A 14,631-nucleotide genomic window follows, 5' to 3' on the forward strand; every position below is an offset into this window, starting at 1 on the left:
TTCTCACTCTCGTATTAAATAATGTAAGCGTTAGCGGGACGGCAATATACGAATTTCGAATTTTGGACTTTGTTGTACTGGACCAGCACCAACTGTAACCTCCCGCTCGCAGGTCTTCGTCCAACTCGACGAGCTGTTGGCAACTGCCGACGGCGACGCGGAGTGGAAAGAGACAGCGCGCTGGATCAAGTATGAGGAAGACGTGGAGGAAGGGAGCGCGCGATGGGGCAGGCCTCACGTGGCCTCTCTCAGCTTCCACTCCCTGCTGAACCTCCGCCGCTGCCTGGAGACTGGAGTCGTGCTGCTGGATTTGGATGAGAAGGACCTGCCCGGTGTCGCCTATAGGTATGAAATGCGATGATTTAGCGAAAAGGTTCAGGCCACACCAATGGTTTGTGCAGTCAAGTACTAAAATATGTATCTATTCGAACCACTCAATACCACGGCCTTATTACGTCAGAATAAGAGTCTGTGGAACATTTTTTGTAATGTTGGATACGTTCATATTTTACACTTGACTGTACTAGCTCTTACATGCAGCTTCTCATGCTTGGACCTGAGTTTGGCAGTTGAAATTAACTACAAAATCGTCTAAATATAACTATTGGGAAACAAACCTATGGTAAACGTCTATTGGACAGGCGGATAGCGTAGCGACAGTAAGGCTTCCATCAGAGATATGCGAGGAATTTTGTCATGATCCAATAGAAACGCTTAATTTATCTATCCTCGCTCAGGGCAGCTCTAGTGGAAACAGCTCACTGGAGTAAGTTTAAGTTAAGAAACGTTTCTATTGGTTCACACTCTCGCACATCTCTGGTGAAAACGCAGCCTAACAGGTTTCCGCTTGTCGGTTGATAAACAGGTGTTCGGCTACTAAACCCCAACTAGAGGATCGGGGGGTACTAATGCTATTCGTCGAGATCTGAACGCGCTATAACCTCTTCTCTTTCCAGGGTGGTTGAAAGCATGGTCGAGGATGATCTCATCGAAGAGGACGACAAACCAGTAGTCATGAGGAGTCTGCTGCTGCGTCACCGTCACGTCAACGACGAACGGTTCCGGTTCTCCATTGGCGGGAAGAAGCACGCCTCCTACACCAGCTTACAGGTATGGAAGACAGTCTTTTTTTGATGCAGCAAGTATTTGGTGGAAGCCAATCAGCTTGATTGAACGCAAATTGCGGTCTTCCGCTGTACCTACACTTTCTGCCTCGTACAGTGAAATTGTGGAACCAACTTCCTTCAGCAGTGTTTCCAGACATTATGACAGGGGCTTTCAAAAAATCGTTTTGCCTCCCTCTCATAAGAAAAACTGAGGGACAACTGCTGGCGGACGGAATTGGCTTCCATTTTCCAGGATTCCCGGCGGATGTAGATATAACTTATAGTCAGGGGTCGAGTGGATGGGATGTACTGCCAGAGGACTTGAAAAACGTGATGATTGATAAAGGACTACAATAAACAAGGCACGCATGGTGTTACACAAAATTGACAAGTAATGTTTTGAAGTACTTTCGGATTAAAAACTGGCCAAGCGCGATTCTGATTCGCACACTGAAGTTTTCGTGAGAAGTAAGCAAGCGAAAGTTGAGCTTGTATGACAAAGTATTTCTATGAAATAGCAGTGCTTGCACTGTTGTGTTTCGGCGTGGAGAGCAAGACAGCCGGTGAAATTACTGGCACTTGAGGTATCCCATCTTAGGCCTCTAGGTTGGCAACGCATCTGCAATCCCCCTGGTGTTGCAGGTGTCTATGGGCGGTGGTAATTTGTTACCATCAGGAGACCCACTTGCTCGTTTGGAAATGAAAAGAAAGTTATTTTTAGGGATCAGAGATTTTTGAACTCTTTACGTATGGAAGTACCCTATAGAGTTTGATTGCCGCGATTAATACTATGAAAACATACTTTTAAAAGATTATATACTTGTATCTTTTGACACGTCCACAATTGTCTCTATGGAATATTGTTTTGACAAACATACAAATAGATAGACCGACGGAGATATAGACAGATATAAGAGAGACGATTTTTTTTATTTATTCAACTGGATCGCCAACGAGCAAGTGGGTCTCCTGATGGTAAGAGATCACACCGCCCATAAACATCTGCAACACCTGGGATATTGCAGACGCGTTGCCAAGCTAGAGACCTAAGATGGGATACCTCAAGTGCCAGTAATTTCACCGGCTGTCTTACTCTACACGCCGAAACACAGTGCAAGCACTGCTGCTTCACGGCAGGATTAGCGAGCAAGATGGTGGTAGCAATCCGGGCGGACCTTGCACAAGGTCCTACCACCTGCAAACTATAAGAGTTATTTTTTGATGTCGTCTCAATTACTTGAGGGCTAATCTAATCTAACAATACTTGCTTTATACTATACCTATGATATCTATGCTTTAGGTACGGAATCCTAAAAAACGATAACTGCCAGATAGGAAGGCGCTGCCAAGTCACGCTTATCGGACAGATAAAGCTTGGCAAGCAGTATAGTTTGGGTTTTCCAAGGTCTGTTACGTCATACGCATGCGTTATGCGTATTGCATAATGGGTTATGTTTTGGCGACTTTACGCCGTAACACGAGCGGACTGTCAATGAGGGCTATCGCGTATGGATTCGCCACTAGAGGCGCTAGTGTAGCGTGAGGTCTCCGAAATGTCAAATCTCATAGTTTTTGGGTGAGTTACGCGGGTTTATTTATAATTAGATTAATTTTGTGAATATTTTGCAATATCTGAAACTAATTATGGCAAATATGCGTTCCGGGGCAATGAATGTCTGTGTTTTGAGACAGTTTTGTCTTTCGGAAACCTTTGTCCTCCCTTTTTTCCGAACAAAACGGGGACTATGCAACACTGTGGCGTGCTCGATATTTTTATGGTACGGTTTTAAGGTGTATCAAATATGATTTTAATCTAAACTTTGTTTTCACACCCGTAAAAACAGACTTTGAAAGCCATACTTAAAAACCTCACGCTACAGTGCGCCATCTAGTGAGACAAAAAACGATAGCCCTCATTACCAGTGACCTATGAATGATTCTTCTTCGAATTATTTGCGCAGAATACCGCTCGCATATGTTTTATTTGGCCGAGTAACGTTTGGTACAATTTCTCTACTCAGAATTCTCATTTCTTCAAGTAGCCAGTAGGTAGAAAATCGATACGTTGTTTTGGTCGATTATTTCTTTCGTAATTGAGTCGATAATTTTTTTCGCAGGCATTATACCTACCTAGAACGTTTGAATAAAAAAAAATGGTTTTCTCCGTAATATTTTAGAAAATAAAACCTATAATTAGAGATGTAGTGACACTTATAGGCATCCTAAGCATACTAGTAGGGCTATATTAGAAATATTTTTCTAAGCAACTGTTTCACTGTTGTGTCCAGACTCACGAGACAGAATAATATGAACATTTAAAGGTGATTTAGCCGATATAGTTGACATGATGATGATGATGATGATGTCCTCCATGTCGTGTCCGACAAAGGCGAACCTTTAGAATTGTTTATTATGTGCCCGAATATGGCTGGCAAAGCCAAACTTAGTCTTAAAGGTCCTATTACAGGGCGCGCAATGTAATTGACCACTATCATTATACGTGTAAGTGTAGGAAGGTCTCGGGCGGGTCTTCATAGTAAGACGCTTGGCATCCAGGTGTTCCAAGCGATGCGTCTCAAAATTTGCAACAGCCTTATTTACAGAGCTGCGCCATTCCAGTCTCTGCTTCGCGAGATCTTCCCAACTCTCGCATGGGATGTTACATGCGGTAAGGTGGCGCTTTAGGAAGTCCCTGTAACGCAAGAACTGGCCGCCCGGAGTCCGCTTTCCTTCTTTTAACATAGTCACTGATCAGCAAAAAATAACTTTGTTTCTTACAAAATTACTATTAAATACATTTTTTGCTGTTGTAATGCGCAAATTATACACGTTTGGCCAGATTTTTCATTACGAGCATTTACCTCCTTACTTACTCACACCTTAAGGCCACTGCTTGTTGATTGTAGTTCATTTGACTATCATTATGACTGTACAAGTCCTGCTTAGAGTTTAAGCACTCTGCCGAAATTATGCAACCGAATGTCATCGTACAAGCTCTGCTTAGAGTTTAAACACACTGCCGAAATTATGCGACCGAATTTTGGGTTTGTTACGTCTGCATTGCTGTTTTAATTACGTGGTAACACAGCTGCTCAGAATTGGAACAGTAAAAAAAATACCAATGTATAGAAATAGTGTACAAAGGTATAGGTTGCCGTTCTTTCTAATAAATAATATAAAAAAATCTAAGCCTCCTGAATACCTACGCCCAGAAACCTTTGACCTCAGGTTTGAGTTTATACCTACCTATATTATTTGAATATTTTTGATGTGATTTTTTAAAATTAATAATGAAAATATTTTGCTTATTGACATATAGGTAGATAATTACTAATGGTAGACTATCGTCTTTGCTGACTGTATCTGCATTAAGGCAACTGCAGCGAATAATCCAAAGCCAAGAAAGTTTGGTCACGAATTTTCGGCGCATTAAGCACAGTCCGAGGGAAGACTTGGGCCCCTTTGTTGGATATAGTCAAGAACTACGAATAATCGTATTCAAACTCCGGTCACGTAACTTCGGCACATTAAGCACAGTCCGAGGGAAGACTTAAGCACCTTGTTCGACATGATCAGGAACTACTGTGAATAATCCAATTGAAACTTCGGTCACATAACTTCGGCACATTAAGCACAGTCCGAGCGTAGACTTAAGCGCCTTGTTGCATACAGTCAAGAACTACAGCGGATAACGCAATTGAAACTTCGGTCACACATCTCCAGCTTAAGCACAATCCGAGCATAGACTTAGGCACCTTGTTGGTTATAGTCCATCTGGCTCGAGGAGCCGGTGGGCCCCGGCGGGCCGGCGCGGTGCTCCCTCTGCGTCGCCGGCGGCGTCTGCCAGCGGCACAGTCTCGCGCACATCGGCCGGCCAGTGCGCATACACGCTTTGATCTATAGTCTCCTGGGATCCCGCGTCGAATTTTGAATATAAGACTTGAATTGACTGGGAATCAAGAAAAGTTGACGATCGGTTTTGGGTCAATCAAAATTTTAAGTGTTGCTTGTTGCCATGATAACGTCTCCAGGGCTTTTATCAAAAAATCAAAAACTTCAAAAAAAAATCCTATTATTCAAAATTATTTATCAAGGTTGCTACTTATTAAAAGTATCATTTTATGGGGTACAAATCAACTAATAGTTACACACACAGTGGGAGTTGTGACAGTTTTAACCTTTTTAACGCCACGGTCGGCCACAGACCACAAAAAGAAAATCGGAAAATCGCTCCATAGGCGCTACGTAATGCCAAGATAGCGCCTAAGGCACGATTTTCAGCTGTCGCCTTTTGCCGACCGTGGCGGTGATAGGGTCTAGCCAATTCCATGATGGCTATAATGTCTTCTAAGCAATGTTTATATTATTATAGTACACATTGCAAACTGATGTCTCCTGGGTTACAGGACAGAATAACGACACTAAAAAGTTGATTGACCCTTAGACGTTATGTTCAAAGGTTTGTACGCTGGGTCTTAGGAGGATTGTGACACTTGTCAGGTTGCCTAAACTAACATAGTCGCCGCTACATGCGACTGCACTGTTTCTAGGGCAGGCGAAATTAAGTCGCGATCGCAATTGTCAATGCGTTAGAAAATACGGCCACGGGTCAAGTTAAGTACCATCAGTCAAATATGTGGTCTACCACCCTAAAGTTGATAATCGTTTGCACGTCATAAAACAATAATGCCAATAGACGTGACTGTCAACTTGAAAGTTCGACTTTAGCGACATATTCCTTTGATAGGAACTTGTTTAAAAATTGATAGACCACTTATTTGGCTGGTGGTACGATTGGGGTCGCCACTATCGGCGGACAAGGTTTAGAGAATCACACCCCTAACAAAGAGACGCGAGAACTGGTGTATTGGTTACGGAATAAGGCAACCTGTCAAGAGTGACAGCTCAGAGCAGCCAGCACCGGGGGGCTTCTACGAACCGTCGTCCCTCTCACTCTCGTATTAAATAATATAAGCGTGAGCGGGACGGCAAGATGCGAAGTTCGAATTTTGCACTTCGTATACTTCGTTTTTATTAGCATTAGAAAAAGGGTAAACAATCTCGATTAGTCTTTTTATTGAAAAACGTTTTTAAAGAAACAGTATTGCTTATGATACCAAAAGCATGTAAATGATCTCATTGTCCTTGCTAATTGTTACATATTCGCTGTGACTTATTTTTCAAAAGTGTTTTTCAATAAAAAGACACGTCAAGATCGCTTACCTTCTTTCTAATGCTAAAAAAACGAAGTATAGTATAGGGCCAGCCACTTTAGCTTCATTTAGCTTTTATTTGTAGTGTGGTGCCACGACGTGCTGGCCGTACTGAGTCGACGCTGTTTCAGGTTTTTGTGGAACGGCGTTGTTATTCAAACTGTTCACAGATTTTAATCGTACGCTGGTAATCTTTAGGGCATCACTCACTACACCGTAACTTTGCCATAGCCGTAGGTGTCCCGCCTTAGACGCAACAATTTGATGTCTAAACGCTCCGATGATTAAGGTGCGTTTCCATCTATAATGATCCGAGCTGAGCGTGTTGCAAGGAATGTGTTTTTCACTAGTTAACCAATATTCATTTACCTCGTCTCTAAACAGCTGAGCGGAGTGAAGCGAGGTAAATGAAGAGCTTCCATTCATTAATAAAAACCGGCCAAGAGCGTATCAGACACGCCCGAAATAGGGTTCCGTAGCCATTACGAAAAAATTAAGTAATATTTTTCTAAGGATTTCGTGTTTTGTACGTAATATTCCAAGTTTAGGAATATTTTATACCTTTAATTCTCAAGAAATCTTAAGCGTTATAGTTTTTCTTGTAAGTTTGATATACTTACTACCATCCTGAGTTTTTTCAAATTTTTCCATCCATCGGTTTAGATTTTAGAGGGGGGGGGGGACGCTCGTTTTTAATGAAAATTTGCACTTTAAAGTTCAATGTTTTGCAAAAAAATCAATGAATCGAAAAATCGTCTTAGAAAACCCCTAATGGTTTTAAAAGACCTATCCTACGATACCCCACACTATAGGGTTCGACGAGACAAAAAAAAACACCCCCACTTTACGTCTATTTTTTATTGTTTGTTTTTTATTGTAAGTACTATTTTGTCGGCATAGTTTACATATATATTCGTGCAAAATTACAGCTTTCTAGCATTGATAGTCCCTGAGCAAAGCCGCGGAGGGACAGACAGACAGACAAGGCGAAACTATAAGGGTTCCGTTTTTGCCATATTAGCTACGGAACCCTAAAACACACTCCTCGCACATTATTGGTGGAAACGCTGCTTTAGACACATGATATGTGGCGCGGGTATTTAATGAAACGGCAACAAAATTCGCGATTAAATTTTTGATGATTCCCACGGGATTCTTGCGAATTACAGGGATTTTAATGAAATTTGCTAAGCCTAATGGGTTTAAAAACTACTTAAACGAAAAATAAGTCAAACGAGCATCACTAGCAAACGTCAAGCGGTCCTCACGATATTAACGCCATCTAGCGATATTTCCCCTCTGCCAATACCCTCATTTAAACATGAATCGATTGATTTGAGCGATCGATTAATCTGTGTACAGTTCGAGTATCCTTTGTTTTTCAGTTGAGTTAGTAACCCTCTGGGTTTTAGATGTAAAAATCTGGGTTTCTTTTACTCGATAACAAATATTAGTAAAGCAGAGACTGTCTTCTTTATGATGTTTAGTTTAGAGTCACCGGCATAATAACTTTTAAGCTTTAGCATTATAGACATTTTGTTTACTATGTTGTCAGTCAACCGATTGATGTTTAGAACTTAGCTTTTTATTAAGAAACTGAGTAAATTTAAACACAGTCTTTACTTGGAGTTAGTGTCAAATGTGGCGATTCACTTTATTACCTTGTCGCATTAAACCCTTCGTATTTTTTTTGTAGCAGAATTTATCAAAGAAACCTATATTTTTAAAACGCGCTAATGTGATAATATAGATGACCAAGAGTGTATTAACATAATATATCCTATCGACCCACCTGAATGCCTTGCTGCATGATTTAGCACGCTCGGTATGCCAGTCAAGAGACACAGGTTCAGATCCCGGTCAATTCCACCGACTTTTTTTCTTTATGTAAATCTTAACTTTGTCAATCTTACATGTTGACTTATAACGAAAACATAGTGTGCGGCCACTTTTGATGCTGACTGTACAAAAATCTATTGTAGCATCAGGTAGGTATCATTATTCAGTAAATTATTACTTTAATTCACAGCCGACAAGGTCAATTTTAAAGAAGTTAATTTTGTTTTTTTAGTAACACCCAAATGTAATTGGGTAGCTTGATGAGCATTGTTTTTTTTTTCGCGTGTGTTTACGACAAATTTAAAATTGACCGCGCAGTCTCTGTTTTACAATCTAATACTCTTAAATTGACAGTTTTGGTGACAAATGTGTGGAAGATAATTCGTTGCGCTGTTAAAGGGAACCCGTTTAGTTTGTTCAGTTGTACTATTGTTCTTATGTATGAAGTCTAATTTGGATCTGCAGAAGAAATTGTGCAAGTGTGTGCAATGTAATCATTGCGCGGCTGTAAAAGGAACGTATTTGAAGTGGTTGATCCAGCGCCGCAATGTATAGCATCATACAGTCACTGGCACCTATATCTGACACAAGAGCTTTCTTGGGCATAAATATTTGATACGACTCTGTTTCTAGGGTCGGTGGGTCAAAATTCTTTTCGTTGTCTTCTTTTGTCCCTAAAAAAATGTGATGGAGTAGAGTTTTTGTATGGGACAAAGTGGCATTTTTAATTTTTCTCCAGTTAAATATTAGTTACACCGAAAAAGGCAAACAATGGCGCCAGGTTTTTTTTTTATTCGTTTGTTAGAATAAATAATTTCGTGACAGAGTGGCCAGAAACAATCCGACGAATAGTAGATTGTACAAAGAGCATAAAACAAGCCATTTTACCCAAGAAGTTCATATAGCCACCCGAGCCGGTAGGCGAGGGTTGATAGACACGTCAAGGGGGAAATGGGTTAAATGCTCGAGTTTTACACTCTGTTTCTCACTTAGATTGCGAGGAACTGAAATAGCAACAGTGGAAACAATTATTCACTTTCTATATACCATTTATTTTTTATGAATTATTATATAATTCCATTTTTTTAATGTTATTAATATATCTTGATTGATTTGATTTTTAGTTTTTAACTGACTTCAAAAAAAGGAGGAGGTACAAATATATGTAGAAACTTTTTTGTTTGTGGCTGTTGACACCAGCTCTGATTACTCGTACCTTGGTATTAGACGAAAATTTTATTTTATGCACTAGAGCATAAAAAGTCATTTTATGTCGCCTAGATACAGCATAAACACGAACTTTACAAGCCTGAGAAATGAAAAAGAATTTTGACCCGTAGGACGTGTCTGATGAATGCTGGTGACTGTTTTTTCCTCGCAGGTCTAAACCGGACTTTAGGCCACCAGAGATGTGCAAGGTCGTGTTACGAGGAATGTGCTTTTCATGAACTAATACACTCTGGTGGGATCAGCTGAGCGGAGCAAGGCGAGGTAAACGAAGCGTTCCTATTGGTTCATGAAAAACACATTTCACGCTATACATCCTCGCACATCTTTGGCGGAAATGCAGCCTTAGTCATTTACCCTTGGACTTGAGAACGATCGTAAGTAATTTACGGACCGATTACGAGGCGTCCGTGTCGGGTGTTGCATGGCTATTAAAAATGAATCAGTTTTGTTCACTTTTGGTGTTTGCGAGGATGTTCTTTGGGACACGTTTGCTACGGCTATTGTTTGATGTACTTACGTAACCGTCTGCCTTATTAGCGGTGGCTGTATCGACAAGTCTGTGGATGTACCTACTTATTGATTTTAGTTAACTACCTGTAATAAGTTAACTTCGTTAAAGACACTTTGAGAAAGTTAAACAGGACTCTTTCGCCGTAATGCCACCTCAGAGCGCACGCTTCTTTTTCTTTTTATATTAGTAGTTTGTTATATTCAGTTTAAAACGTGTTTAAAAGAATGTTTTGCAATCACCAATTACAATTTAGATCATCGTTTGCGATCATTCTGTTAATAGTATCATGTTTTTATTTGTTTTCAGCATGACTGTTAAACGTTTTCACGTACAAAATAAGCGTAACTTTTGGTCATGCTGAACTTTTACTGAAGTTACGCGATACGTGAGAGCGTTATTGTTAAAAGAATCCATCCTAATCGTATTGTTTTTGGCTGCAGAATCTAGCGGACACTCGCCGTCGTCGAAGCTCCTACGCCATACCATTGAACAAGAATGGTTCTGCCGAGCTACGGCGGAAGCTGTCTACTGCTGGCTCGGAGAAAGTAGACTTGAGAGAAGTGGAGTACCTCGCCACACAGGGCTCCCAGGATGAGCTCAAGCGGGGTCAGAACGACGCTATCATGAAAAGGATACCGGAGGGTGCAGAAGCTACTACGGTCTTGGTTGGTGCCGTTGGTTTTCTCGACCAACCGACCATTGCCTTCGTCCGTCTCGCGCAGGGCATCCAAATGCCGTCAATCACGGAGGTGCCTATACCAGTCCGCTTCATGTTTATCCTCCTTGGCCCTATCACAGCGGAGCTAGACTACCACGAGGTCGGTCGTTCCATTTCAACTTTAATGTCGAACCCTGCCTTCCATAACATCGCTTACAAAGCTGAAGATCGACGGGATTTACTGTCGGCTATTAATGAGTTTCTGGATGATTCCATCGTGTTGCCGCCTGGGAACTGGGAGCGGCAGGCTCTGCTGCCTTTTGAGGAGTTGCGCGCAAAGAGTGAGATGATCAGGAAAAGGAAGCAGAATGCGTTGGAGAAGAAGAGGGCAGCGGAGATCATCGGGCCGCTTTCCGAGGAGAAGAAGGCTCTGCTGGATATGGAGACGGCGGGGCAGCCGCCGAAGGATCCCGAGGGGCCGCTGGATAGGACTGGCCGGCTGTTTGGCGGTAAGAGAGTTGATTCGCGGTTCCTTGTATTTATGTTTGTTACCCCATCGTTTATGGACGGATTTAATTTATTTTTGTTGGATTGAGGTGCTCCCTGCTGGCTCGAGCTGAGGCACCCACTTCAAGTTAAAGTAAAAAAAATTAGGCTCTTGCTATAAGTGTTAAGACCAAAAAGTAGCACACCTTAACGCAGGTAGTAGTTTAGAATTAGATACTATTATTTTTTTCCATTATTATTTTTTTGGCCTAGTGGTTTGACCTATCGCCTCTCAAGGAAGCCGTGGTGGCCTAGTGGTTTGACCTATCGCCTCTCAAGCAGAGGGTCGTGGGTTCAAACCTCGGCTCGCACCTCTGAGTTTTTCGAAATTCATGTGCGGAATTACATTTGAAGTTCACCACGAGCTTTGCGGTGAAGGAAAACATCGTGAGGAAACCTGCACAAACCGGCGAAGCAATTCAATGGTGCGTGTGAAGTTCCCAATCCGCACTGGGCCCGCGTGGGAACTATGGCCCAATCCCTCTTGTTCTGAGAGGAGGCCTGTGCCCAGCAGTGGGACATATATAGGCTGAGATGATGATGATGATGATTTTTTTCCATCGTGACACGAAAACTAATCATAAATTTGTTTGGATAATTTTCCTGTCACAATGAAAAAAACTGGTAAGCTTAACTACCTGCGTTGGTGTGCAACTTTTTGGTCTTCACCCATAATAGTAATAACTAATAAGTACCAATTTGTTTCTTACATACAAAAGCGACACAAATCAATAAAAGTTTTTAAGTGAATGTTTCAGTAATACGATTAAAAGTGCTGACTATATCTACAGCTATGTATTTATTTGCATTGAAATCTAAACGCAATGTCCTACCCACTTGAAAACATGAGCCAAAATAATTAAAAAGCACTTTTTTACTCGCTTGTGTTCCTGAGTTACAGCGGCCATGTTAGTTTTACTTACAGATTATACATACATTACATAACTACATAAAATCACGCCTCTTTCCCAACGGGGTAGGCAGAGACTACATCCTTCCACTTGCTACGTTCCTGGCATACAACTCTCGCTTCCTCTACATTCATCAATCTTTTCATGCATGCACGTCGGTTCAGAGTATTCCTGAGCCGACCTTTCTTCAGAACGTCCTCGATTTGATCGTGGTACGTTCGTCTAGGCCAGTGGTTCTTAACCGGTGGTCCGCGGACCACTGGTGGCCCCTGGAAGTACTCGAAGTGGTCCGCGAAGCCATCAACAACGAATTGTCAAAACGACGCGGCAGTCAGGCACGTAGCGGTCGCAACCGTTCATTCATTAACAACTTTACTTTTAAAATAAATAAATATATAAATATCACGGGACAATTCACACCAATTGACCTAGTCCCAAAGTAAGCTTAGAAAACTTACCTACTTACTTACTTAGCTTACTTTTACCTTCAAACAGTTGGTGGTCCATGGTCAGACAGAAATTTTGTCAAATGGTCCCTCCTAACTGAAAGGCTAAGAACCACTGGTCTAGGCCTTCCTCTTCCAACGTACAGATTATAAGCTTTACAATTTTTTTTACTAGACCGTCTAGACTAGACTACAGTGAGTCACTATCACTACACACTGTTGATAGTGTTTATATAAATAGAAAGGGAATACACGTTACTGTCGCGTGGTATACACTCGAAAGAAACGTGACGTTTCGCGTCATTTTGTTGGAGTATTGAACTGAGATCCACTCCCGCGCACGCTGCCAACTATAAATCGTGCTTATAGTTATCCCGTGAATAGTTAATTGGGCCATTATTCCCTGGTGTCCTTCGTAGTTGCTAGGATGTAATGTGTAACATCTGAGAATTTAATAAAATACCACGGAACAGAAAAACTTTCTGTTCCGTTTAATAGTAGATTATTGTCGTGGCCTGGAAGTAGGCAATTGCTGGCTGAGTATGAGTATTAAACGGACGAGCTTGCGAGTCCGTTTAACTAATACGAAGCCAGCAATGACTATTCCAGCCGAGACAAATATAAAGCTTTTCTCAAAAATGGTGAATAATTCTGAAATAGAATAAACTTTTTCTCAAAATATATTATAAAATGTAATTTTATTCCAATATTTTTCTTATGCTTTCCCGCCTTTTTTTCATTAATAATAAACTGCAGGTGTATTTTTCCACCGAAAACACCACAAGCTATTTCAGACCCAATAGAAAAAGTCCGGAGTTCCAACAAAATATCTGATACCGGCCATTAGACTTGGCTGTATACGACTTGTGCCAACATTTACATGGCCTTTTTAACTTAAAAAAAAATGTGACTGATTGCTGGCGCGCTAATTCATTATTTGTCGAGCTATTGCGCCTGCAATCTTTTTAACTTTTTAATTTTTCGCTGACCATAAACTATGCACTTCACCTTCTGATATGTAAAGAATAATGACAACTTTTACGGACATTTTTGAGAAAAATACGTTATCGTTTTACCTATTGTCAAGGTACTCTCGTAGACAATCTATTCTGTGCCTAATTCAGCGTAGGTACAGTCGAGTTCATAAACTAGTGAGCAAAATTTTTGTTGTTAAGATGCTTTAATCGAGAAGGCTATTGCTAAGTTTTTTTAAAATAGGTTCAGCCATTTTATTAAATATTGTACTTTTAAATGAGAATGTCAGGGGTTTTAACTTTTCAAAGTCGGTGAAGTTATTGTGTTCTTGTTTATACAATGGCGATAATAATAGATTGTACAACAAGAGCATAAAACGAGCCATTTTACCCGAGCCGCACTAAGAGAGAGAAGTGAAAAGAGTTTTTTCCGCAGGTGTGATCCGGGACATCAAACGCCGTTACCCCTTCTACGTATCCGACTTCAGGGACGCGCTGAACGGGCAGTGCGCAGCCGCGACCATCTTCATGTACTTCGCTGCTGTCTCGTCGGCGATCACCTTCGGAGGGTTGCTCGCGACCAAGACGCACGGCGACATCGGCATCACTGAGACTTTGGTAAACACCCTCAATTCAAATTACTTTATTTCGCGCAAAATGTGGTGTATCTTACACATAATTTGGTCGCACATATTTCTCCAGCATCTGGCAGGGAAAGCCTAACTAATGTTTAAAGAAATTATTAAGTAAACACTTATAGATGTATTATGTAACATGTATTTTTCTGAAGGGTCGTTGGCGACCATAGTGAAATCGGTATCACTTATACTCTGGTAAACACAATTTAGGTACTTGCAATTATTGACGTAATATTTATCAACATACATTTTGTATTACTGGCGATCACCTTCCGAGGGCTGTTTGCGATCAAGAGGCGCGATGTGTGTAGGTATCACTAATATCTTGGTAAACACACTGTCTACAATTATTTTAGTGACTTTAAAGGCTGACCAGGAAAAAATACCTGACGCGAGGGCAGCACTTCTACGTTTTATATTGCAACATTCTTTACAATTACTAAACGATACTACCAGTCATATTGACAACGGTGTCGGTGATGTTATTTAAAGGAATATTTTCTAATACCTCGGACTTTTTATATGAAAAATACTTTTATACATTGTGAATTATTTTCCT

At 41.0% G+C, this 14,631-nt stretch overlaps 1 protein-coding gene across 4 annotated transcripts in view; it reads left to right on the forward strand.

The window, feature by feature from the left end:
• The window catches only part of Ae2 (anion exchange protein Ae2), a 130,972-nt gene that overhangs the window by 91,138 nt on the left and 25,203 nt on the right, over window positions 1-14,631 (forward strand). For 3 of the 4 annotated variants that reach the window (XM_074101310.1, XM_074101302.1, XM_074101326.1), the window contains 5 exons: window positions 113-345; window positions 957-1,110; window positions 4,876-4,983; window positions 10,340-11,066; window positions 13,871-14,052. In XM_074101310.1, coding sequence (XP_073957411.1) covers window positions 113-345; window positions 957-1,110; window positions 4,876-4,983; window positions 10,340-11,066; window positions 13,871-14,052 — 1,404 coding nt within the window. The remainder of the gene's footprint in view (window positions 1-112; window positions 346-956; window positions 1,111-4,875; window positions 4,984-10,339; window positions 11,067-13,870; window positions 14,053-14,631) is intronic. The other variant, XM_074101317.1, reaches the window with a different exon arrangement.

Source organism: Choristoneura fumiferana, chromosome Z (genome assembly GCF_025370935.1).
Source record: "Choristoneura fumiferana chromosome Z, NRCan_CFum_1, whole genome shotgun sequence".
Lineage (NCBI taxonomy): Eukaryota > Metazoa > Arthropoda > Insecta > Lepidoptera > Tortricidae > Choristoneura > Choristoneura fumiferana.